At 42.7% G+C, this 26913-nt stretch overlaps 1 protein-coding gene across 1 annotated transcript; it reads left to right on the forward strand.

Moving 5' to 3' along the window:
* The first annotated feature begins 46 nt into the window (after positions 1–46).
* LOC139209770 (glutamate receptor-interacting protein 2-like) lies at positions 47–26862 on the forward strand. Its single transcript, XM_070839624.1, has 24 exons — positions 47–242; positions 5866–5946; positions 6756–6894; positions 8834–8979; positions 9865–9948; positions 10048–10123; positions 10814–10959; positions 12206–12353; positions 12438–12607; positions 15468–15596; positions 15843–16004; positions 16864–17050; positions 19646–19791; positions 19887–19967; positions 20327–20390; positions 20842–20987; positions 21601–21745; positions 22028–22167; positions 22753–22935; positions 23026–23185; positions 24340–24454; positions 24793–25017; positions 26147–26293; positions 26665–26862. Exons 1-24 carry the CDS (start codon positions 65–67, stop codon positions 26860–26862), a joined length of 3396 nt encoding a protein of 1131 aa, XP_070695725.1. The 5' UTR covers positions 47–64.
* The last annotated feature ends 51 nt before the right edge of the window (positions 26863–26913 follow it).

A 26913-nucleotide genomic window follows, 5' to 3' on the forward strand; every position in this document is an offset into this window, starting at 1 on the left:
ATGTCTGAGAGATGGTGAGAGTGTCAGGAAGAGGAGCATTTTTTTCCCTGTCACTGGTCAGAAAATGAACATGTCAGCAAGGGTAGTGTTTGGAAAGGGGCGCTTCTCTCCCAAGCAGCTTTCCTTCGCTTTCCCTCAGACAGAGTCCCTGAGGAAAGGCAGCCGGTCTGCAGGAGGAAAGAGGAGGATGTTCTCTTTTTCTCTCAGATGTCGACTGGGCATCATCAGAGGGAGAGCCAAAGGTAAAGCTGACAGGAAAGCCATTTCTTTTCTTTTTTTTTGTTGGAAAATGTTGAGTTTATGTCTTAAATATTGTAGAACATGCCATGTGAGACTTTTTTTGAAATGTTGATTATTTGTGTTTGTCTTTAACTAGTTTATCTGCAATTAATTCCCCCAACAGCCATCAGATGACATGCATAATGAGCATTCATGTAAAAACAGAGAATGAAATTGTTTGTATGTGTGCAGCAGGCCTGTTTGACTAAAATCTTGGCTTCTGACCGACCTTAAAGGTGAACACTAAAGCATGAGCATGTGTGACACATCCTTACCCTCTGGCTCTTTCTTTGTCACGCACTGATCTGTGCTGGCTGACAAATGAATTAGTCATTTTGCTTTTCAGACTTTCGCTTGCAGCTGGATCCGATCACCATAAGATGGCAGTGTGGTCAGTTTGATTGAGGAGCAGGTTGAGATTCAGGCTTCTCCTGCTTAGAATAGCCACGTCTTTTGTGGCAAATGTAGATTATTTTCAGCAGGGTTTTTGTACAATAATTTAGAGGAAACATTTACATACAAGCACCCAATAGTCACTATAGTTGCAGGTCATTATAGCCTGACAGGTCTTGAATATTTAGCACCTTTTCTTGTCTATTGAAATTCTGCCTTGTTAGGGTGTTTATTTGGTGAAGCATTCCTTACCTCTGTTTGTACGCTAAGGTCACTGCAAGAAAATCTGCTCTCTTAATCTAATCATGACATTATCTGTCGTAGAGGAAGTGCAAAACAGTGCATTTCTATTATAACCCAACATTTTTCTTATTTCCCCGTATCCCACAGGTTTTTTTTTATCAGTCCAACACACTGCTCCATCTCTCGCTCCTCTTTATTCTGTCGGAAATTAATTAGTCTCGCTCTGAAAGACTATGCTGGCTCACAATGTAAATGGGGTATTAAGGACAAAAGTCTCAGAGGAAATTATCTACACCGAAGAGTATTGTGTCCTCTGGAACAGCTGACTAATTAGGCTCCATGCAACAGCGAGTGGAAACATGGAAATGTTTGTTTGTAATCACTTTACACATCTGTAGAATAAGCAGTAGTAGAGGAGAGGGCATACTTTCAGATAGTGTAGAGTGTTTCGATGTGACACGTGGTTTTGCATGGGTGTCTTATGGCTCTGCCTACAAAGTCTCAGTGAGGACAACAATTTGTCCGCAGTGACCAAAGCAAATGAGGCAGAAGGGGCTGCCAGCGAGGCTGGACGAGGGGGTTTGTTGTTGTTGGTGGTGGCTGCAGTCAGGGTCAGGGAGTGGCAGGCGTCGAGGCTTGTGTGTGTGACAAATGGTCAGACAGGTGTGGCGAAGGGTCGGTCAGCAGGGCCGTTAGTCCCCCTGTGTGTGGGTGGAGGGACCTCGGTGGGCCACGGATTAGCAGAGGGTCCTTTCATCCTCCTGTGGGGGAAACATGAGATGCCAGACTTTAGAGGACATGAGCTTAATTTTAACACAACCACTCAGACTCTTAGTGTTTCTATTTTGCTTTTATTTGCACGTCATTCACTTGTTTTCACGTGATAACCGCCCGATCTGTCATCACAGCATCACAGCCTTGTGCACAACAACTGCACTTTTATGAATAACATTACAACTGCTGGGCATATTCTCAACCAGGCAGCTGTTCTGCACAGGAATTTTTGCATATTCATTTTCCATTATGTGCTTGTGTGTGTGTGTGTGTCTGTGAGATAGAGAGAGATACTAGTTCTGTGCAGATACAAGCTTTTAAAAAATTGGGATGCAGTCTCTATGTGAGAAAAATGTGACAGTGTTCAGAGCTCAGTCTGACAATGAATGTGCAGGTGGTGTTAATTGTGCAGAGAGTTGGGCTGCGTGTGGGCTGTGTGCAGTTTTGTCGTGTCTAATTTCAGTGTGTGTATACGCGTGTGGGTGGGTTTGAGGATGTGCATATGAGGGGTGTTTGACTTGGTGGGAAATGGATGAAGAGTGAGTGTGTGTGTGTCTGTGTGTCTGTGTGTGTGCTGGGGGAGGGAGTGACTATCTTGTGTGCCTGCCTCACTGAACCCCTCTGGCAGAGGGAGAGAGAGGGAGCAAACACACTCACTCCAGCTCTGTACGAGAGAGAAGGGTTGTGTGTGAGCTCATGTGAGTGTATGAACGAGGGGAGGGATGATAAACCCTCTGGAAAAGGACAAATGATTAGGAGGAATAGCTCAAAAATGGAACCACGGCGAGATGGCAAGAAAAGGACATGAACCATTGCTCTCCCTGCTTTGGATTTTATAGAAAAGCAGAGCTTGGTAGATTTGCATTTTTGTGGATTGAGAAGAATCATTTAACAGTTTAAACTGAGACGGGAACTAAAGACCATCTGAGGATCAAAATTTGCCCTCTGGAGCTCAATTCCTCGCAGGGTCTCACAAACAGGGACAAAGGTCAGGGAAATATTGGACTTGGGGCGAGGGAATGAAGAAACGAAGATGGTGTTTGCGTTTTATCTGAGTGGCTGAGACCCGGTTACCTCAGGTGGAACCTCCGCTCTCTGCCCATTACCACAGATCAGCAAGGTTACTTCCCGAGGGTGGCTGCGCTGACAAAAACTACAGCCATGCTGTGTGGTCTGAGGAGAGACACCAAGAACAGCATTGGTAAGAGTGCCACACTTTGATCTTTGCAGAGTCAAAAATCAAAGGGATCACCTGGATGGGTTTCTAACCTCTACAGAGCAGCTTATGTCTTAAACGTGTGGTTCACCTGAGGGTCGGCCTCTGCAACTGAATCATCAATGCAAATGAGGTTGAGCGTAGAATCATTGCAGTGCATGTGTTGTGCTTGTGATGGGTTGAAAGAGATTTAAATGTGAGTGGACTGGACCACCAGCTCTTCATGCCATCCTGCCGTGTGTAATTGGGGCAGATATAGCAACATAAACTGGGTCTGGCAGGGCCCAGTTTATAAATAAAGTTTTACATCTGAAAATAGCATTATGATTTCATTGTCACTGTCAGTGCAGCCCTCATATTTAACCTACATTTTGATTGGTTTTGGGAAGGATGGCATGCAGTGCCCTGAATTAAATGAGGAGTTAATTAACTCACCACATATTTATGCGGGAGCACAGGATTTTATTTCAGACAGTGTGACGCTCCGAGGTCCTTAAGATGCAGCTATTCAGGCAAACCTCATCCATGAGCCAATCACTAACTTCCTCTTCAATGACAACAGAGCAGAGATTTTTTTTTTCTCCTTACAGTAGTGGTTTCATTGTTGGGGCTGTTTTATTAAACAGCTTCATCCTGATCTTAATTCTGGCTGTGAGGGTAATGATGGTTATTTTAAGCTGGAGGAGGATGGCTGGGGGATGGCTCCGTGGTACAGCAATGTTCAGTCACGTGCAGAGCGCTGGGTCTGCGTTACCCAGAGCTAATGTTGCCTTTTGACTGCAATGACAGCTGCTGGACTGTCAGGGACCCTCAGGAGCCCGCGTGGTTATGAAGCTTTTGCCCAGCCTTCTGTGTTTGTGATGTGTCACTCACTTTTATACATGTTTGTGCCTCACAGCTACTGGACAGGATATGTGTGCAAGGATGTGTGTAACATCAGTGTGAAATACCATATTATGCCTATGCATGTAGTTTACATCGCCATGATATGCAAAGTCTAGTAAAGAAATTTCTGCACTTAAGGTCTGATTCATGCAGCTGTGTGCACCAGAAGGATGAACTTTTGTCTTTACTCCTCGTATCCAGGGCCCGCCCAAAGGTTTCAGGTCAGTGAGGGTTTGACAAAGGATCCATGCCTCTCAGCTGTCTAAAGGCCTCATCTTCAGTTGGGCAGATGTGGAAACTTGATGTGGACGGAGAGAAGGCAGTGGGTTTGATACCCTTGGAGCACTTGCCTCCCCCAGTTCAGTCTTTAGAAATCAGTACAGATACAATAAGGCTAAACTGGAAGAACATGAATGTCATTTTTTTTTTATGTCAAATTGATATACTGTCAGCCCTCAGATGCTACCTCTTAAATGATGACAGGTTTAATTTCTGACCTCTAAAGCACGTGGAAGCATATCCTGCTTTAGCTGACATTAATTGGTTTAGAGGTTTTTGATTGGGTCCCCCCTCGGGCAAAATCGAGACAATAGTGCAACATGACTGTTGCGCTTGATGGTTATATTAATAGGTATTTTTACTTCTAATATTATGCCTTGTCTTACTTGTATTTGGTAGATAATACTAGCCAAATTCTTTGGGGGATGTAAACAGGAAGTGTAATGGTGGCATGGATTCAGTGAGTCATGCTGTGGGCAACAATTTAAGCCCAATGATTTTAGCCTATACTTATATTCACGTTTTGGCAAATGCCAAATTAGGTATTAGCAGGTCCGGTTTGTAATGAACCCCATGGATGTACAGACAACTATCGCTGGATTACTTTGATACTGAAGAATTTAAAAACATGATGAGAAGTTATAAGAAGTGTCTGTCTTAACACATTTATGGACGTTTACATTCCGTTGTATATATCTAATGATATCTTTAGGAACTGTAAGTCACACAATCTAAAAATACGTGTATCACATCCATGTGTTCATAATACACAGAGGAGTACTATTTTTGATTGTGGAAATTTAATGCTCAAGAGGTACCTAAGTAAGAGATTAAAGTATCTCAATTGCCTCCATGGGCCGTGTGTCCGTTATTTTTGCACCAGCATGCACCTCTCCATTTCACCTGCAGCTTCTTTGTCTCTCCTGCCTTTTGGTTTGAAAACCTCTGTTTATAGATTATACAGTTTGTGAATATGGGATGTTAGAAAAACAAAGTTCTAACTGGTCAAAGAACTGCGCAGCATCAAAACCTCCACTTGGCACAGCTTGTCTTTAAGTACATAATATGATGTTCAATCACTGTGCTGAACAGCTGAAAAGGTAATCCGCGGTGGACAGGATTAAAGAAGTGCCAAGTCAGTTTCCTCATCGCTGTGACTGCTGACATGCTGTATGGCTTCCATTCAGGTTCAGATGGCCAAGCAGTGGCTCTACTAATCTGAGGCCCTCCCTGTGCTGTGTCAGAAACGGGTCCCACTGTGGGAAAAATAAAATAAAAAATCAGTTTCCTTGCTGAGCAGAAAGAACATTTCAATGGATTTCTGTAGCAGCTGCTGTAAATGACATGAAAATGATGATTTCCTCTCCATATGCCTGAACAGTCCATTAACCATATGCTGGTCTTTCAGGAAAATTACCATGCTTTAGTGGTCGCATACATCAAGCTCACCGCAAATGTATTCTTGTGTTGAATTAATGGTTTTCAAGGGTCTCTGCTGCAGACAGAGAGGAGCTCTTTTAAGCCCTTGACACATTTAAAGGATTGTCGTGGAATCAAAGTGGAGCGACCTTCCAGGGTCTTGAGTTCAGGCTGATCACTTTGTTGCAGTTGACCTGACAAATGAATGTGGCTGTCGGCTAAGTTCTGTTTCCCTCCCTCACATTACCCAGGGTGCAATTCAAACCACAGCTGCCATGGTGTGCATGTTTTCCTTTAGCCTTCTGCTGCAGAGTTTCCCATCATACCACCATAGTGCTCCATAACAGCACCTCCACACCTCTCTGCTGTCTCCTCAGATGAAGGACCATACTCAAAAGGGAGCAAGGAGTCCGGGTCAACTGACCAATCACATTTGTCCCAGAGGCGCAGCTTCTCAGGTACAACACAGTAAAACCTAACTTATACACACACACACACACACACACATATATATATGTAAATTCATTTTCTATCTGTCATCTGATGGGTGCTCATGTGCCCAAGTCACCTGCATCCTGGAGGAGAAGAAGAGTCGTGCCGTGTCTGAAGCTTTTGCTTGTGCATGCACTGTAGAGACATTTGTCTGCTGTGTTTTGCTTGATGTTACGCTGCTTTGAATGCTTAGATAAGGAGAAAAAAAAACGCGTGTGTGGCATACCTGTCATTTGCACTAAACCACACTTAGTAGGCTTCACGTGGAGCGATTCAACAGCACAGCACAATGTGGACCGCAAGACAGAGTGAGTCCTCTGATGACACTATACAGCCTCATATCCATCAGAGAGGAGGTCAAACTCATTTTCATTCACTTCAGAATACAATTGGATTTCAATCTATGACCCGATGAGTCTGCAGTACTTTTTTGTGGGTGTCATTTTTTCAGTAATGCACTGAATTTCTTCCTATCATCAGCATTTAGTGTGGCGTTAATAAAATGGACTCCATCTTCCTCCTCCTCCTCCTCCTCCTCCTTCTTCTGAACCCGTCAGAAAGATTCATTCAGACTGAAAGATGTGAGGGAAAAAGGAGAAGACAGGAAAGTCAGGAAAGTGAGAAAATAAAGTATGTGGTCGTGTGTCAGAGAGAATTTCTGGGACAGCTTCAGGAAAGAAAGAAAAGAGTCTTTCGTTGCCTCTCGGACAGGGTGATTCTGTCAAGCAGACGCTAATGCTGACTGTGGATGTGTGCCTGTGTCTGTATCTGTCAGCAGAGGAGCACCGAGGAGTGACCACGGTGGACCTGATGAAAAGGGAAGGCAGCAGCCTTGGCCTCACCATCTCCGGAGGCTCTGATAAGGACGGCAAGCCCAGAGTGTCAAACCTACGGCCAGGTGGGCTAGCTGCCAGGTGAGATCTCTGCTCTGTGATGCGGTTAAAACCTGGCAACCACACCAAGCTGTCCTGACTTGTTATTCTGCCCCCACAAACATACACGTGCTGCAAAGTTACACCAGACTGCAGGACTGTAGGTGTTGTGTTAGATTAGCTTGATGCGGTCCCACACAGTAATGTCGTAACACTGCCTATTTTTAAGTAAAGTCCCCAAGAAACTATATAAGAAACTGAAATGTATATGTTAATTTTTCATTTTATATTGTCATGCCATGCTTGATTTAGTGTTTGGTGATGAGTAGTCAATATAGATCTTTAGTGAGTTTATTTCTTTGTTAAGAGATTGCTTAATTAAGATTCAGTTAAACAAATTTCCCCCAAAGTCAATGACATTAAACTCATTTTCTCCAACATCAACCGCATGAGAGGAAGATGTAGTGGAGGACTCACGTTTCATGATGATTAAGCAGCGTGTGACTGAAGTGTAACACGCACACACACACACACACACACACACACACTCACACACACACTTTTGTAAGAATGACACAGCCCCTCTGAAAATGTCTTGGCCAAATATGCCATCGCTTGTCAAGTCCAAGGAGGTTTAAAGACAGACACTGTGCTAATTCTTCCAAGCAGCTTGTCTTCCCACAGCTGAGTTCATGCTTGTGTGGAAGTGCTAGCTAATTCACTGGGTGCAGAGACACTCAGGCAGACAGGAAAGAGACTGGCAGTGACATTGTGTGATGAGACTGGACCGGATGACAGGCCGGTCGGCTCTGCTGATAAGACGTCTCTCTCTGTCTGCTGTCAGAGCTGACTGGCAGTAGCCCAAAGGTGAGAGGGGCGAGCATGGCAGAGCATCTATTTAATTAATTTGCTCTCCAATGAGCAGCATGTTGACTCAGAATGTCATACGTGTGACCACGTGTGCAACAATCTCTGTCACAGTTGACAGAGGAAATATTTTCAGCCTTCCCACTCCAGCATCCGCTCACTTTTCTACACAGCCGGTTCTGTAAGTGAGTCCAAAGAGATTTACAATCAAATTTTCGATACTGCCTAGAAACAAACAACCAACCAGATTTTGTTTCTGTCTCTTTCACACAGTGGGATCATACAGTAAAAACCTGCCAGAACTGCCAGAATATCAATTTTCAAATTACACAGGCATTTTGTTCAAGACTGGATCAACTTATCTGGGCCCAAAATGTGCTTCTGGGCTCTTATTGTTGGGCCTAACTGTAACAAACAGGCAGCTGACAGGGAGTTTCGAGCAATAAGAGTGAAAGTTGTGAGCTGCAAAGCTGAAAAAATGAGCAGAAAGTGGCTAAAAAAACATTATTTGCACAAAGTACTGAATGTCTGGAAAATGCTTACTTTTAACCGTTATGTTTTCAAGGTTAGGTCATATGCTTGAATTCGAATTTGCTCCGAAGATGCTTGATTTTCAATGTCATCTGGTGATCCATCTACACAGTCACTCATGTAAATTAGAGTCTAATTATAATCAATATATGAAATGAAACAATCCTTTTGTCATATTTGTTGTCAATATACATTGAATGCTGTGAGTACAAAGGAATTCTGTAAGCTTTATTTTTCACAGTTGCATTTATAGTAACAATTTAGATGATAAAGGCTTTGAGAGTCTGGAAATTTTTGGTTTAGGTACCTTGAAAGTACTTGAAAATTATTTGAATTTTACTCTGAAAAAGCTGTATGCTGCCTGTAAAAAGCTTTGCGAAGCGGAGAGAGACTGCAGAGCTGTTGATAATTCTCTGTGGGTCCATCACCACGAGCAGCGTCTCTCACATTATGGATGTTTGCTGCCCCTCAATAAGACACTATGGTGCAAATTTGCAACATTGGTAACAAATTTGCAATTCCAAAATTCCCATCCCACGTTTCCAGCCTCGATCTTTGATGGTCTGTCCTTGACGTTCCTCAGGAGTGACCAGCTGAATGTAGGAGACTACATCAAGTCAGTGAATGGCATCAACCTGTCGAAGCTTCGCCACGATGAGATTATCAGCCTGCTGAAGAACATTGGAGAGCGAGTGGTGCTGGAGGTGGAGTACGAGCTGCCTCCATTTGGTAGGTGAAGCTCTGCAAGATGAATACTCTGCCTGATAATTTGACAGATGCCATTTTTCCACCTCGGCTCTGGTGGGTGTAAATGGTTTTAAAGGTAAAGTTTTTTAAAGAGTTTCTGAGATTCTAACCTTTTACTAGCCGACGTCAAGTAGATGAAAACTGCAAGTGAAATGTATTTTCGTTAATATGAGTTAATGTAAAATGAAGGATCCACTTCCCAATTAACAATAAACCTGCTTTGTATTTTAAGATTTCACCTGGCTTAGCATCTCATGATCCCTCACTTGTTTCTACACTGTGGTTTCTACACTGTGTTTGCATTTTCTCCATGTGTTTCCATGTGTTCATCATTCAAAAAAACTTTCATTTTAGGTTTTGAAAAGTAAGTCCAAGTAAGCAATGATGTGGTGATTTTACTGCCAAAAGTTGAAAAGTTTTAGTTTTTTGAAATCATCCTTACATAAAGTTGTTTGTTCAGTAACGTTCACATAGTTGCGAAGCAGACACAATGAATTATAGTCATTAAAATTGTGGTGAAATAACAGGTACACATCATCCGACCTGTAAATGGCCAAATCAATATCTATTGGGTTTCCTCGATCAAGGCACCAGTCTCAGACACAGAGCCTGTCCCCGGGCGCTGCACTGTGGATGCTCTCTTCTCTTAAATCATTAGCATGGATCAGATACAGAGAATTAATTTCCCCAGTGAGATTAATTAAACATATTTCCACAATGCTTTGGTCATGCTCACGATTCAGCACTTGCAACACTCAGATGACACCTTGATCTAACTTTTGTAAAAGCTCTGCAAATTGTTGATACTTCATTTTATGTGTAGCTTCAGAGGATTATAGTAATCTGCCCTTTCCTCTCTCCTCTTAGTCCAGACCCCCTCAGGAGTCTTAACCAAAACCATAGAGGTGTGCTTACACAAGGAGGGAAACAGCTTTGGGTTTGTCATGAGAGGTAGGTGAACGGGCTGATTTTGTGTAAACCCTCCAGTGACAATAATTAGCTCCAGCTTTTTTGCATTTTGATTTATCTCCATGTTTTGTTTTTGTTTAGGAGGCTTCCATGAGGACTGGCGCAGGTCTCGTCCTCTGGTGGTTACATATGTCAGGCCAGGAGGTCCCGCTGACAGGTGAGGACGAGGGCGGATGAGTTGGTGTTTGTGTGTAGTACAAGTGTAGCTATTTATGTGTCATGTATGCATTTTATGTCTTGATCATGCATGAATGAGCCTATTGAAATGATTGTATGTGTGCGTGCATGCGCGCGTGCTTCCATAGTGTGTGTATTGAGATGTATGGCCCACGGGTATTCGTTTTACTAATCGCCTTATCTTCGTCTGCAATGAAAATGCATATCCATCTCTGGGATGAGATTCTTTAGAATTATGCTTTTGAATGATTTTATAGTAAACACACCATATTTTCATGTGCACGTTATTTGTTCCGCGTCAGTCTATGCTCAGGTCGCTGCATGAAATTGTGACTGTGACACATATATTGTACGTTATCTTCAAAGCAGAAAGGGCACTGCTCAACCCGAGGCTAATGCAACATTGCACTTTTCCCCATGAAAACTGAGAGCACCAAAACACTGGAGCAAACGTAATTCACCATCAAAGACTTTACAGCCATTTATCTCGTTTATCCTTCATCTCACCTGGGAGGGAACACTCATGTGGAACTGTTTAATGATTTACTGTGACTGGTGCTTAAACGCTTGTGTGAGCTTCTTGCGCTGGTTGTTTTATTTCTCTCTCTCTCTCTCTCTCTCTCTCTCTCTCTCTCTATCTCTTTCTCCTTCTCCTTCTGTGTCTCTCCAGAGAGGGCACTTTGAAGGCCGGAGACCGAGTATTGAGCATAGACGGGATGCCTTTAAACAGAGAGAGGCACGCTGACGCTTTGACCATGCTGATGCAGAGCGGCCAGGAAGCTCTGTTCCTGATTGAGTATGACGTCTCTGTCATGGGTGAGCACACACACACAGGGAATATGTGGAGGCATGGTAGGGCAGCATTGCTCTGAGGGTAAATAATGTGGCCGTTTGGCTGCGTGGATGTGAGTGAGTGTCGGTGCTAGAGACGCCACCAGGGGAGTCACACTGCCCCACGAGCACACTTCATCAGGGAAAGGGTAGATGGGTAATATAGTATTGTTTCATCATAATGTGTGAATCTCTTTATACGCAAGTCCAATCTCAACAATTTTCTTTATGTATGTCACTTAGGACAACCTTTAGGGACAGTCTTAGCTGTGTTAACAGCCCTTTTTTAACATGACCTCAATAAAACAAGGTTGAATATGAGCAATGGGCAGACATCCTGTGGTGTGTCCCTAAACCCTGATGATGCTACATGTTTCAGGGGACAAGACGAGAAACTTTCAAAGCAGCATAATAAAGAGGCACTCCAGTGATTTAGTGTTTCACTTCTATAAAATTGGGGGATTCACAAGAGACAAAGTCAAAATCGAGGCAGTACGTATCAGTATTATTTCAGGTAGTTCTAGCCACACACGCAGCTTTTATGGTTCCTCAGTTCATTTTGACACCAGTGTTCTAATGTTGTGAAAAGAAATAACCTCCAACACAGACCAGTCTGTACAGACTGAATCAAGCCTATTTTGAGCTCAAAATCTTCTCACCATTGGGTCAAAAACTAGTAAAATGTGCCACTAAAGACCGAGACTCACCACAGAGCATAACCTCCTTTTGGCCATGGCGAGTATTTCTCCATAAGATTGCAAACTCTGCACCGCTCTGAGCGAAATAGGGCAGGTCACCAAGGACATTTGACACACATTATCTTTCTTAATGTGGGAGTTTAGGACTCAGACCTCCTGCCTCCAGACTGAACCAGTGAGACGGTTCAAAACTATAAGAAACATTTATTTTAGTAACAGAAAATATTGTGAACAATCATTGCTTTTCATACTGAGCAGTACAAACCGTCATTTGTCCGGCAAAAGGCATCACTCACTCAAAACATCTTACTTCTCAAAAAGTAGCAAATTCATAACTTCATCCATCACTGCTTAAGTCAAATGTCAAAGGAACTGTGTCAAAGTGACAGTGAAACCCACTTTGGTCATCAAAGCCAAGTCATTGCATCACTACTGGGGTAAGATGGTAAAAGACATATATTGTGTTCTTAGCTTTAGATGCATCCACTAATCTTGTTGATCTCTATTGTGTCTGTGTGTGTTATCTGTTTCAGAGGCAGTGCAGCAAGCCTCAGGCCCTCTGCTGGTGGAGATAGTGAGAGGTCTCTCAGCCAGCCTGGGGATCAGCCTCACTACAACAATATACAAGAGTAAACAAGTTATTATTATTGACAAGATAAAAGCAGCCAGCGTGGTGGAAAGGTAAGACCAACTTCTTACATTAGTCTACTTTCCTACCAATCAAAAGCTTTCCTGACACAATGTGCCTCCATCTCACTGTCTCAGGTGTGGAGCACTGCATGTAGGTGACATCCTTCTGTCCATAGACGGGACCAGCACCGAGCACTGCTCACTGATGGAGGCCACGCAGCTACTCGCCAGCACTTCTGATGCCGTAAAACTGGAGATCCTCCCAGTCAATCAGAGCAGACTTCCTGTCAGGCCGCAAGACACAGGTATGTCCTCGGGGTGATGCACAAAACAAAGCGAATCTCTGTGAGGTGTTGCAGAAACAGACATCAGAGAGATGTGAGAAATGATTAGAGACAAAGCAAGTGGCAAGTGCAAGTATGGGTCATTGAAGGCTGCATATAGCAAATATTTTCATTGTTGATTGTTTTGTTGATTTTTCTTATTAATCAATCGCTTAGCCTATAAAATGTCAAAACAATTGTGGAAAGTACTCGTCACAAGTTCACAGAACCCAAGCATACATCTTCAAATTGCTTGCTTTTGTCCAACAAAACATCAGAAACCCAACGAAATTTAATTTACAATAATATAGATGTCATAAAAATCAAAAATGTGTCAGGAAACTTGTTTTTTTCTCTTTCCCACCAAATTAATTATTTTGTGGAGGGGCTTGACCCTTAGATTGGAAATCACTGGACTAAATGACGTCTAAAGCAGATAAACCTGCTCCACCTCGACCAGCTACAACAGCAAAATGCTGCATGCACGTTGTTGCATCATAATTAACAATCGAAAAACACTATATATAATCATATATCAGTCACAAGGGGCCATTTTAATGCAGAACAAGTAGGATTACTTTTTATATTTTATCTATAGTTTACTCAAGTAGGATTTTGAATGCAGGACTTTTACTTGTGTTGTATTTTTACCATTCTGCACTTCTGCTTAAGTATAAGATCCGAGTACCACCACTGTATGTAATAATAATATTCAAACATGTGGCCCAATTGCGCAGGTGGACTTGATCAGCACAACATCATTTAGATCTTCCAAAGATGCTCTGTGGACATTATGGAAAATACACTATAGACAAGCTGGAGTTCCAACGTGATGTCCTTACCATATGTATTGTCACTGCTGTGCTCTTAGCTATTTCACGTACAGCTGTGAGGAGCCTGGCTGCCTCCCAGCTTCTTCCATGTGCTGTGAATCAGCCCGTGTGTGTGTGTGTGTGTGTGTGTGTGTGTGTGTGCGTGTGCACGCTGCTGGCCACAATCCCTCTGACTGTGGGTACACGCTCACTCTCCTACGCATACCAACAAGCCACTCGCACACGCACAAGCACACACTTTATCTGTCAGAGATCATGTTCGTGCCATGTTCTGCAGACTTATTTCTGGGTCAGCAGCTGCAGGGACTCCTTAACATGTGAACACAGAAGAATCATGCAACATGACAAAGGGAAATAAGCTGTAGTTTATTCTCCTCTGTGGTCACTGAATCCTTTCATCAATTATTTTTCTTTATGTTTGATCATTTTTTGAGTGGTCTTTTATTTGCCAAACTTCTGTCATTTATTTTTATTTTCTGGTGGGTTTTTTTTTTTATTTTTTTTTTACGAGTGTCATACATTTATACAGAGTGAAATCTACTGAAAAAGGCATGTAAATGAATATTTACCAAGACTACTTAAATGCTTTCCCACTGGCTCCTGTTGACCGTTCAGCTGTCTCAATTCAAAGTGCAGCACAGGTATCGCTTCTCTATGAAATTACAGGCATGTATCTTACCTTCTGAATTTCTATTCAATAATGATTCACTTCTCGAGTAAGGCTCCATGACGCTATGATAAAATGATATTTTCACAGCTTCCTCTCCCCCCAGGATAAGACATGATTATAAGATGCAATTTGTCTAATCTCCTCTGGGGATTTAATAAGACTGATATGGCAACTAGGAGATTAGGAGTTAATGTTTCTTCCACTGGCGTGGATCGAAAAACACCATTTCTAGGAGAGCTTCCCCTAGGTGAGCTTAACTTAAGCCGCCAGAGCCAAAGCTTCGCAGGTTTGACTGAGTCTGATAGAAGCTAGTTTTCCGAAAAAGGCCAGAGGTTCTCCTGCGTGTATTCTGATTACATGCGGTTGGATTTAACCAGGTTCCCTGAATGTGGCAAAAGTCCCAGGCTGCAGTCATCCATGATTCAAGCAATTCCTTCATCCATGTGAGCAAATTGTCAGAGATTAGACCCCTGAAAATGAAGCAGCAAGGATTACTGTCACATGTAACACTCTGTGACAATTTTAGCTGCATTAAACTGTAAAGGAAAGTTAATTATTGAGGTGTGTGTCATACAGGAGGTCACTTGTTTCCCTTTGAATGCTTCACACATACTGAATGCACTGTGTTATGGCTTTGAAATAACGGGTAAGAAGCCTTTCAGAATTAACAATCCGCACTTTCCATTTCATTTACAGCAGGGAAAAGTCAAAGGAATTGCTATTTATAAAAAAATTTTAAAAAGCACACGAACAAGCATTTGAATATGAATCACCCAGGATTAAATTGGAGCACACATAGTCCAAACTGTCTGCCAATCAGATGCAGAGACTGACACCCCGCATCATCAGCAATCAAGCTTTCAGCTGCTCCCAATCAAGGTCAAGCCGCATGCCTCCTAAGAGCCAGTATCACTTCCTGCGAAACACAACAACACCATGCTCAGCGGTCAACTTACTCAGACTGTTTTTGCTCCTTTAGGCTCTTTTGAACATGAAATTATAGAAATGATCTCCAGCTTGCACTCAGCTTATTGGAAGCTTGCAAGTAAAAGTAAGAGACCCCTCAGCACTTCCCATTCAGATATTTCAGTTCTGTGTCTCTAACTGATTCTCAGATGTAAAAATACATTAAACCACAGGATTTAATGTGGTGTACCATGACGAAAACATTAAATATCAATTACTCTGCTCTGAATTATCCTCCAGGCACCATGTGGTGTGGTACAAATTTAGACATGGGAATGAAAGAGTGATTTCATGGGTAGAATTTAGAAAAGTGCCCAACAGAGGAGTGGGTCTGGTGTACTTAATGGATGTGTTTGGCTCCGTACCGCTGCAGTAAAAGTGCAGAAGAGCAACCATCATCACTGGGACCAAAGCAGCAACTACTGCCATCCCCCACATGCCAGCCACGGCAAGACATGGAGCAGCCCAAGCCACCCACACAACCAGCAGGACCACTGCAAATGTAAGTTATCACTTGTGACAGCCCTGCTTCTGGCGAGACACCACAGCAGGAGCCTTTTCTTCAGAACGTTTGTTAAATCTTTTCCACAAGGTTTAGTTCAACATCGTTACCACCGTTTCTTGCTCTTGCTGCATGTTCCCATGAGTGTTTGCTGCTCCTGTGGATGTGAATAAAATGTCACGCTTGATGTGGCTTGCTCTGACTGTACCAGCTTTTTGATACGTGTAGTGCTATGTCTTCTTTCAGCTCTGGTGAGTGGTGGCTTCTCCCCTTCCTCCACAGCCACCTCAGGCTTCAGCAGCCAGGGCAGCAACACGCTGCCCTGCCCCATCCCTCCGATCGCTCCCACCAGCCCCCGCAGCTCGACTGGCAGGAGGAGGAACAGGAAGAAGGATCACAAGAGCTCACGTATGATACACCACCTGCCTCTTTTCCCACATTTAAGGGTCAGTTCAACCAAATTACAAAGAAATTCAAACCTACTATGTTGTAGTGTACTACAGATTTTTTTTTTTGTTTTTATCGCCTGAGGTGTGAGATGTACACTCAGTGGCCAGTTTGGTAGGTGCAGCCAATAATATGGTGTAACATAACAGCCCTGCAATAGATCCTACCTTCACAAAGGTTATAATGTTGACACTGTTTCTAGGAGGTATTGATTCAACTTTATGATCATTTGTGGTGCTGTTGATTTGTTTCGTGCTATACTGACATGTGTTTCTATTATTTTGTCTACCACATTAACACCAGTGAGAGTAGGCTAAATAACAAACACCTCTCTGAACAATGCAGAGAATTATAACCTTCATGCAGGAAGGGTTTAATTACTGCAGGGCTGTTGTATTAGACTGCATTAGTTTTAACTTGGTGTACCTAATAAACTGGCATCTGAGTGTACGTCTATAAACTTCCTGCTTCCAACATTCATACACTGGAGGTGAAAGGGATTTGTTTTTGTAATTTAGGTGAACTGACCCTTTAAAAATTGAGTGCTGTTAAAGCACCTTTCCCTCTGATTTCACCCTCTCGGTGTGTGAACAGATTTGACTGATCACTGACGTAAACGTGGGTGACGTAAACATGAGTGACGTAAACCCCGATAGGTGACTCATTCCCCTTCCATTCCCATGTCGTCTCTGTGGGTGCATGTCTCTTCCCCTTACCCTCCTCCATTTTTTTTTGTCTCCCGCAATCTCCCTCTCTTGCTCCATTTATCTGCCACTTCTCCACTAATGTCTCTCTCTGATGTGTCCCCTCCCTGCCTCAGTATCTCTGGCCTCTAGTTCTGTCGGCCCAGGGGGGCAGGTTTTTCATGTGGAAACAAGCGAGGTCGTCCTGAGGGGGGATCCGCTCACAGGTTTTGGGATCCAGCTGCAGGGGGGTGTCTTTGCCACAGAGACCCTGTCCGCTCCCCCAGTCATCCGCTTTATTGAGCCCGACAGCCCAGCTGAGAGGTAACACGCTGAGACACCTAACGAGTAAACAAATATCATATAGCGAGTCACCTTGAATGAGAAGGCCCCAGTACTAATCATTCAGCCACATGTGAAAAAAAGGTTAATTTTAGCCTGGTGTCTCAATGAGTATTTCAGCTGAAGGCAGGCACATTAGAGCTGCATACGTCTAATGCAGTGGTTCCCATATTTGGGGTTGGGACTCACAGAAGGAGTTATGTTCATTTTCAGCTCTGGCGGCATGGCTCAAGGGATGGAAATGCTGGTTGGTTGGTCCGGCAGACTGGCCCAGGCTGATCAATAACTACTGGATGGATTGCCAGGAAATTTTGTACAGATGTTCTTGTTCCCCAGAGGATGAATCGTAATGACTTAAGTGACCCCCTGACTTTTCCTCTAGCACCACCGTGACTATATCGAGTCTAGTTTTGAGTGAAATGTCTCAGCAACTATTGGATGGATTGGATTTGGTAAACACATTCATGTCCCCCTCAGGATGAACTAAAATTAAAATAAGATTTTAATTTGTCCGGCACTTCGGTGTATGACCAAAAACCCTTAAAACTAATGACCTTCCCATCAGCCTCAGCTAGTGTTTACAGTGCTAATTGGCAAATGTTAGCATGCTATTGTGCCAAACTAAGATGGTGAACATGGTAAACATTACACCTGCTTAACTTCGCCATAGCAGCTTTGTCACCTGTTAGCATGCTGACATTAGCATTTAGCTCAACAGAGCCTCATAGAGCTGCTAGCATGACTGTAGGCACTTAGTGTTGATTTGGTCTAGAAAACACTGACTTTAGTTAAACTGGCATACGCAACTAGCAAGTGGATGCCGTTTGAAACAGTTTAACAGCAGTTTTAAGAAAAAGTTTAAGCGCTTTAACCCCTGGTGTGGTAATGGTTTATTTCCATAGTGTGTGAGGTCGTAGCCCAAAGGCCAACAGATGCTCTCAGCAATTTATAATGAGAGTTACTTTAGTCTTGAGGGTGTTTCTGACTAATGTAGAGGAGCAGTCATTTCCAGTAGTAGATTTATCACACATTGTCTATGAGGCGGTGATGCAGCCAGTGTTTGGTTTTTTGATTTTTTTTTTTTTTTTGGAATAGTGAAAAGCCTCCTATAGCGGTATGCAGTATTGTATTGATCAAGATTACATGTTGCAGTCTAATTAACACACAGCTCCGATCAGGCCAGTGTGTCGTATCTGTCCTTGTCTTGCAAGATTAATGACGGTGTCTGTGCCGCCAGCGCAGGGCCGTCTCCCCTGGGTCTTGTAACACGATTAGTCCAGCAGCAGTTGGACAGGAGTGACTCAAGTACAGCATCCGACTGTGATGTTGGTGCCTCAGCCTCCACACAAGGTTAATGAGCAGCCATGGTTAGTGAATTAATATCAGTTGACAGTGCTACGGTGTTTGCCCTTGCAATTAGGGGTCTGATTAAATGTGTGATATGTGTGATTTTTATTTTTTTTTCTTTCTGTTTGTGTGGTTGCTTGCTGAGGTGATTTTCCAAGTTCAAGTAAGGTTAGTGTTCAGTGTGTTCATGTCGAGCCTGGAGGCTGTATCATTTTATAGATGGCATTTTAATGCAGGATGACCACTGCCCTGCTCAGCTAGATCTTTGCCAAAGTGAAGCATCAGTAAGTGCAAACTGATAAAGAGATTTTCTAAGTTTATGGAAACCCCTTTTACATGTTTGCACTTATAGATGGTTAGGGTTAGGGTATATAATTTATAGGCTGAACGAGTCCCTCGTTAGAATAATTTCACCGACGGCAGAGATCCAAGGCCCTGCTGATACCAGGTTTGGCAGATGACATGATTAGTTTAACAGGCAGACAGGTAATCACCTGAAATGTTTGTAATTGATTATTCCTTTAAGTCATTTATGAAGCAAAAAATGACATTTTCTGCGTCCAGCCTCTTAAATCTTTTTAAGTTTTAAAGGTTTTATATATTTACATCAGTGAGGGTAGGCTAAGTAACAAAAACACCTCTCTAATGCTATACAGTTCAACAGCACCATAAATGACATCCTCCAAAATAACCATACAGTGAAATCTACCCCTCCGTAAACCAATTTCAACAAAAACTGAACATTGTAACACTCATTTAGAGAAGATTTAATCACTGCATTAGTTACACCTGAGTGTACCTAATAAACTGGCAACAGAGTAAATTAATTTCTTCTCAGGTCTCTCTTGTAAAAAGGATCTTGACCTTAATGAGATCGTAAAAAAAAAGATGAACTATGTAACCAGTTTGAAGCTATTACCTTGTGATCGTATTTTTTCACATTTTTCATACTAATCACTAGATATATTGGGGGGGGGGTTATTCATCAAAAATCAGAATACTTGTTAGTTGAGCCCTGGTTCAGATATCTATTTCATTTATGTAACATTCAGATACGTGAAATAGATCATAGTATTATCCTGTTACATTTACACCCAATTACATGTCTTCCTAACCTTTTATATTTCTTCTTTATCATTATATCAACTGTTGGACAAAAAAAAAAATTTTGTCTTTCACAGGACATTTATTTCCACTGTAACTCTTTGTGTGTGTGTCTTCTGTGTGGAGGTGTGGGCTGCTGCAGGTTGGGGACAGGCTGTTGTCCATTAATGGGATCCCGACTGAAGATGGCACTTTGGAGGAAGCCCATCAGCTGCTCAGAGACTCTGCTCTGGCCAACAAGGTCACAGTGGAGATTGAGTTTGATGTTGCAGGTATCATACTGAGCGTATCATTTCTTATGGTGTGATCCTGCGTGCATACTGTGCTTTCCCGTTTTACGTTTATCTTTACTTTAAATCCCAATCAGAGTCTGTGGTTCCCAGCAGCGGCACCTTCCACGTGAAGCTACCCAAGAGGAGAGGAGTGGAGCTGGGGATTACCATCAGTGGTGAGTTTGTTAGCTACACGGCATGCAGCAGGGGGCAGTGTTGCTCAATAATACTCCACAAGACCTGCACATTGTAAATCTCCTTTTGAATCAATGTTCTGTGATCCATAAAACTCAGGCTTGCAAAAGCATGAGGGCACATACCTCATTACCTCTGAATAATGCTGGCCTGTACCGCCATTCATCATTACCCTTTCTGCTCTAACCAGCTCTGAAAAACACAAACAGGAAGTGGACTTTAATTAGTGAAACACAGAGAAAAGGAAGATGAGTGGTTTTTAAAATGAGTAAACATGGTTTTATCCTCATATCTTTGATCATAAAATAAGAACGCTTTGATTTTGCTTCTGTTTTACCAGCAAGTAAGAAACCTGGCAAGCCCCTCATCATCTCTGACATCAGAAAAGGAAGCATAGCACACAGGTATGTCCCATCATCGCACAGAGCTGATGATAATACTGCTCCAGCTCTCATAGCAGGGTTTTTTTTTTCTCGTAAATACAAGAATAATCTCTGGCTTTCACTTCTGGTGGAGTTCAGGTCGAATTAGGGAAACGCTATCTCTCAACACCTAACCGTTCAGGGTGAACCAGGTTTTCTAGGTTTGTGTGGGATTATGCATGAAGAAAAAAATTGTTTTGTGAATCCACTGTGTAATACAAGCCTAATTGGATTGAGCTATCAAAACTGGATCAGTAGGGCAGAGCAGCTACTTCAGAAAGGCTCAATGTTGATTAGGTTGAGGGCGAGGTTACGGTCACCCCCAAGCATCCCACTGAGACAACAGGCTAATAGGATTCTCATAGTGAGTCAGGAGGAGCAGCTCCCTGCTCCCAGTTAATAGTTGTGATCCTCTTGCTCTTGTGCCTGGTAGAACAGGCACTCTGGAGCCTGGAGACCGGCTGCTGGCCATCGACAGCGTGCGTCTGGAGAACTGCACCATGGAGGACGCCATGCACGTCCTGCAGCAGGCCGAGGACATGGTCAAACTCCGAATCCAGAAAGATGAGGACAACATTGGTATATCAATTTATCAAAACACCAAACAAACACCCTCTACAGAAGCAGTAGGGGAAAATAATGAAGTACAAGTTTGAAGAACTTCAGCTCCACTACATTTCAGTGGAAATATTGTGCGTTTTACGTCACTACATTTATCTGACGGCTAAAGTTACTTTTCAGAATAATATTTTATATAAAAACACGCGATACACTTATAAATTATGACACATTATCAAAAGTTAAACCAATGGTTCCTCTTTGGCCTGTGACCCAGGACAAAACAGGAGCCGTTTTAAATGTATATAATCTGTTGTTGTCTTGTTACCCTTTGGACGGAGGCTGACCCCCAGGCTGATGGTAAAAAATGCCTATCACAGGTTCCCAGAGCCCAAGTTGACACATTCAAATGTCTTATTTTGTCACTCAACACTCCAAAGTCCCAATATATTAAGTTTAATATTATAGAAATTGAATAAAACCAGCAATATTTATATTCTGAAACCTGGAACCACTAAGATTTTTTTGCTTTAAAAATAACTCGAATAATCAATTAATTAATGGACAAAAGGCAAACTGCACCGTCAGCATCCTGATACAATTTTGAATCTTTTGTTTCCCCGATGTCCTGCAGATGAGTTGGAGATGTCAGGCTCTATAATCTACACAGTTGAGCTGAAGAGATATAATGGACCACTGGGCATCACAATTTCTGGCACAGAGGAGCCCTTTGACCCCATCGTCATTTCTGGCCTCACCAAGAAAGGCCTGGCGGAGAGGTGAGAGGAGGGCTGGGGGTCAAGATAGATATTTGAGAAGATGGTGACACTTGCATTAGGCTGAGGTTTGTCAAATCTGCCGAGACCCCCTTTTAGAAACTTCTTCTAAAATAACAAACAAGACAGTAAACAATGGTTGTCTCGTCTTTTTCTGTAACAAGAAGCCTCTTTGTTTCTGCCTCAGTCAGCATACTGGCAGTCTGACAGGTTTCCTGGCCCGCCTGCCGGTACTGTCTGGTATACTCTGGTATCTCTGTCTCCTCTGCTGTCCTACCCCTGCAGGACCGGGGCTATTCATATAGGGGACCGAGTCCTGGCCATCAATGGGGTCAGTCTGAAAGGAAAGCCACTGAGCGAGGCCATCCATCTCCTGCAAATGGCCGGGGAGTCGGTCACCCTCAAGATAAAAAAACAAGCCGACCGTAGGTTTCCTCAAATTATTTATTTCCTTTTAATTACTCATAGTAGTCTGCAAAAATTATCTTACAAATACAGCTCCAGAAATAAGACAAAAACAGGAAGAAGTGTGACACAGGCAAAAGAAGAAAAGAAAAAGAAGTAAAAAAAAATAGCAGCGCTGCATTATGACTCGTTAACGGTCACTTTTCACATCATTTTTCACATTTCAGTCTATTTGCTTTATGGTTTCAATGTTTTTGTCTGTAATTTTAGTCGGTAGATATTTTTTTTACATGCCACGAGCCAGTGTTCAGTTATACATTCCCTCTGGCCTTCACAGAATGTATGTTCTTAAACTCATAGCTATTCGTATAGACCTTTTTACAAGTATTTTACAGGAGAAGGAATAGAGACAGAAAATGTTCATAAAGACAAAGAGAAAATGCAAACCACCAGAAAAGAAAAGCAAACTAGTGAGCTGTAATATGCTTTTAAAAACAGGCTCTGTTCTAGCTTTTACTGAGGCTTAAAGGCAGTGAAAGTGAAGCAGAGTTTTATTGTAAGTGCATTTTTGTCTAAAACTGATGTGACTCGCTTTTCTTTCTCAGACTCTGATGGCCGGCAGCCTCCAGACAGAGAAGCGGGGTTTTTAAGTGACACAGAGGATGACCTGACCGACTTCCAGAAGACCAGTAAACACTCTGAGATCTACTCTGCCACCGTGCCCAGTATAGACTCTGCAATGAGCTCCTGGGATAGCTCAGGGTTTGACGCCGGCTATGGTAGCCAAGGTTAGGTCTACTAAACGCTGGCTGTCTTAAGATGACCCATTTCCTTTCTTGCATCAAATGAGGTCAGTGGATTTTCTTGTTTTTCTGCAGGGACATATCTTCACAAAACATCCGATATATTGCTCAATCCAAACGAGTGGCGGCGAACAAAGCACAGGAGCCAAACCAGTTCCAGCTCTGCAGGCCTAGCCCACCACACAGCACTGTATGATGGGAGATTCACTGAGGATGAGTGGGATAAGATACCTGGGTAAGGGCACAGGCCTGCGGTTTCCTTCTTGTCAACATGTTGTTTCATGTCAATGCAGCTTTAAGTGTTTTTGATTCCACGGTAAACATTTACTTTTCAATCATATTCTGTGTACGAGCAGTGGTGGAAAATAACAAAGTACTTTTATTCAAGGTCTAATTTACAATGTTTCACAAAAAAGCAAAGAAAACAGAAAAGACCAAAATCTGAAAACAGATTTATGCAGCAGTTTTTTTTTGTTTTTTCTTTGTCGCCGCCCCATTAATCATCTCATGACCCTTAGAAGGTGCCAGATGCCACTTGAAAAAACTACTTAACTATATAAAATGTGGTTAAAACTAGCTCCACTCCATATAATAAAATACTGTTTACTCATTGGGGCAAATTTACTGCAGAGTCAGTACGTTTGATACTTACTCAGCTGATAAAACCTCTGTATTTTAACCTTAAGTAGGATTGCAAAATCTTTTATGATCAAACATTTTTTACATTGTAGTGGTACTTTTATTTATGGAAAGGATCTGAGTTTTTTTCCACCACTATGTAAAAATAAAAGCTTCTGTGATTTTCTTTTTTCTTTCCTTTGAGTTTCATTGGTAAAAGCAAACTGCACTGTCTGAATTATTCTCTCTTCGTTTTGTGTTGTACGCTTTCCTGTTTTGTGCTTTTCCAAACTGTCCTTTTCTCTTCTTTCTCAGGTATTCTCTCTCTCATCTGCTTTACTAACTGCCCACGAGCTCTTTGGTGTTTCACATTGATGCATCTTTTTTCTGTCACCCCTTGTCCACACCAAAAACGTTTCCTCAGAAAGCACCCAAAGCGCCCAAGGATACATCAGCCTTATCTGTCTCTTCACGCATCTTTTTTTCCCTGAACTTTTGTGTCACATGCTTTCACTTTCCTGCTTTTTTTTTGGGTGACGTTACTTTTGTAAAATTGAACTCTTTTAAAGGCTTTAACTAATCTAGCGGACTCCTCAGCGTTTGAGCTGCCACAAGGGAGAGAATTTACGATAAAACCTCAATGTGAGAGATTTTCAAAGGGATTCTCCAGCACGCAGCCCAAAAACTACATTTCCCATGCTGCTTTTGTAAGCGGCACCAGCCTCGAGACCGCAGCGCTGCTCTCATGTTCTGGTTCCTGCGTTGTCATAGATTCGTCAGCCCCCCTCGTTGCCATGGCACCCTGAACCAGGAAGACAGCTTCTGGTCCCAGGCTCTGCAGGACCTCGAGACCTGCGGCCAGTCAGAGATTCTCAGGGAGCTGGAGGTAGGCCCGCATGTCACTTCCACCCCCATCCTGCTCCTGTTTCCTCTCCTCCATCTGCTTTGTCCTACTCATGTATTCATAGACCGGTGTCGGCCTAAATGACCATGCCAGATGAAGCATTATGATAATCGCCAGAGTGTGTAATCTGTTATTAAATCTGACAAGACAGGCCGGGCACCTGCTGCCACACTGACCGAGAAGGGCTTTTGCACAATGGCTTGGCCTCTAATCAGGCTCTGTGTACACGTCATGAGAGGTTGTTTTATATGTTTGTGCTTTAGTCTTTTTTTGTATTTCCAACTCTCTTAAAAATCCCTTTTGATTTTGTGCTTTTTCAGGCATCCATGACTGGTAGCGCTCTTAGTCTGTACCTAGAAGAGACCAAGACCGACGACGACTCAATGTTTCAGTCTGAAATTAGTCCCATTAAGAGGGAGGAAATCCATGCCGAGTCTAAGAACAAAAGCAACCTCAACATGTTGACTGGAGCCAAAGACGTACCATCCCGGGGCAAAGGGGACCCTTCTGAGATTTTGTCCCCGACCACCCTGGCACTGCACAAGGTAGCTTTGTTAGGAAATGACTTTCACATCAGAGTAATATGTTTCAAAACAAGCAAGAAAACTTCACATGTATGAAACATGGGCAACACTTTAGAGTCCACGAATTACAGTGTAAGGGTTTTGTACATGAGGGGTACTGATGAAATGCTTACTTGGTTCCCAGAAGTAGTCGCAACTGAAGTAGCACAGGGAGCAACCTTTTACAATACCCATAATCCAATAGCTTGTTGTCTTCTCTAACATCAGTATTGATCACAAGATATAATAATATAATATTTTACTCAATTTTCCCTTATTTTCATTTTTACAAGGTAACATTATATAATGTGGAATTTAGTAAGTAGGTGGCTTTTAAACAGAGTTCTTATTTCCTTATTGCAGTGCTTAATCTCCTTCACTGCAATTTGGCCATTGATTGATCAGTCAGCTTCACTCACAGCTTTATGAACATGGTATAAACAACAGTGCCATGAGGGAATTTGCCCATTATGAGGTTTATACCTTCACTTGACTCACTGTGCCTGTCGGTACAGTGTAACTGGACCCAGCGGATACCCGGCCAGTCAGGACTTGTGTGTGTATACAACAAGAGCACACAGCACTCATTATACATTGGCACAGCAGCTGCACACGCTGTGACCCCGGCCTGTGTGATCCCTGAGAAGTCCTGTTAGGAGTCACCTGTGCTGCGTTCGACTGAGCGACTGACTGGGGCAGTAATAACAGAGCGCATCACGGCCCTGCAGGGTGGAAATTAAAAATGTTTTGAGTTGACACATCATGATATCATGGAAAGTCATCAAGTCCCACATTAAAGCTGTTCATGTTATGGTTAAACCTGCTGACCTTGTTTAAGTGTTGGTTTTAATCCAGAGAGAAGCAAATGACACAGAGGCATGTGGCCGTGAAAACCTCAATTGTTTAGTATATACAGAGGGCGGACTGTGCTGTGAAATACAGTAGAGCAGCTGAACAGCTGAACAACAATCACTACAATTGTGAAGTAAAGATTATATGTAATAGTTTTGGCATGCAGTACATATTTCCTTGTCAAAAATATGACATTCAGTGTCAAAGCTCATGTTTAAAATCCTCTGGATGTTTATCAGTGTATGCCTTGTGTTCGCAGGTGTCCATAAGGAAGGACCTTGAGAGCCACGACTTTGGTTTCAGCGTATCCGACGGGCTCCTGGAGAAAGGGGTTTATGTCAACATGATCCGCCCTGATGGCCCCGCTGACGAGGCTGGGTTAAAACCTTTTGACCGAATTCTCCAGGTAATGTTTATTTCAACAAAAAATATATTTAAAGAAAATTGTCATTTTGGGAAATTCGCTTGTTCGCTTTCTTGGCAAGAGTTGGATGACAATATTGATACCACTACTTTTTTTTTTTTTCAACCAATCCCTTAATTCGGCCCTTCAAAATGTTGTGTAACTTGTTTGTAGAACTACTTTTATTATTTCCATTTGTCTTGTCTTTATGCTGTTATATCGCAGTTAAGCCACCAGCTGGTAAAGTTTTTCATCCATATGAATTCTCACCCTTAAAGCAATATGCAAATTTCCTAAAATGTTCAGCTATTCCTTTTAAAGACATGTGACTGTAGCAGCACGTTGAATCGAGAATGGTTTCATCGATCTTCCAGGTGAACCGTGTCAGGACCAGGGATTTGGACTGTTGTCTCACTGTTCCCCTAATTATAGAGGCAGGAGACAGCCTGGACTTGGTCATTAGCAGGAATCCACTGGCAGCCGCGGACACTGGGCTGCCCGACGACTGTGACGACCCCTCAAACACGCTGTTCTGCTTTCCCGAGCGCAGGACCAACAGCATCGCCCTGTGACCACAAAGAAAGACACCAGCTTTTGAGAACACTGTAGCTCTTGGACCTCAC

Source organism: Pempheris klunzingeri, chromosome 11 (assembly GCF_042242105.1).
Source record: "Pempheris klunzingeri isolate RE-2024b chromosome 11, fPemKlu1.hap1, whole genome shotgun sequence".
Lineage (NCBI taxonomy): Eukaryota > Metazoa > Chordata > Actinopteri > Acropomatiformes > Pempheridae > Pempheris > Pempheris klunzingeri.

Excerpts from the sequence above, each read along its gene's own strand:
- LOC139209770 (XM_070839624.1), top strand. The coding sequence starts at position 65 with ATGAACATGTCAGCAAGGGTAGTGTTTGGAAAGGGGCGCTTCTCTCCC. Across the intron at positions 6,895-8,833 it reads CCAGGTGGGCTAGCTGCCAG|GAGTGACCAGCTGAATGTAG; the intron begins GTGAGATCTCTG and ends GACGTTCCTCAG. Across the intron at positions 12,608-15,467 it reads TGTCAGGCCGCAAGACACAG|TAAAAGTGCAGAAGAGCAAC; the intron begins GTATGTCCTCGG and ends GTACCGCTGCAG.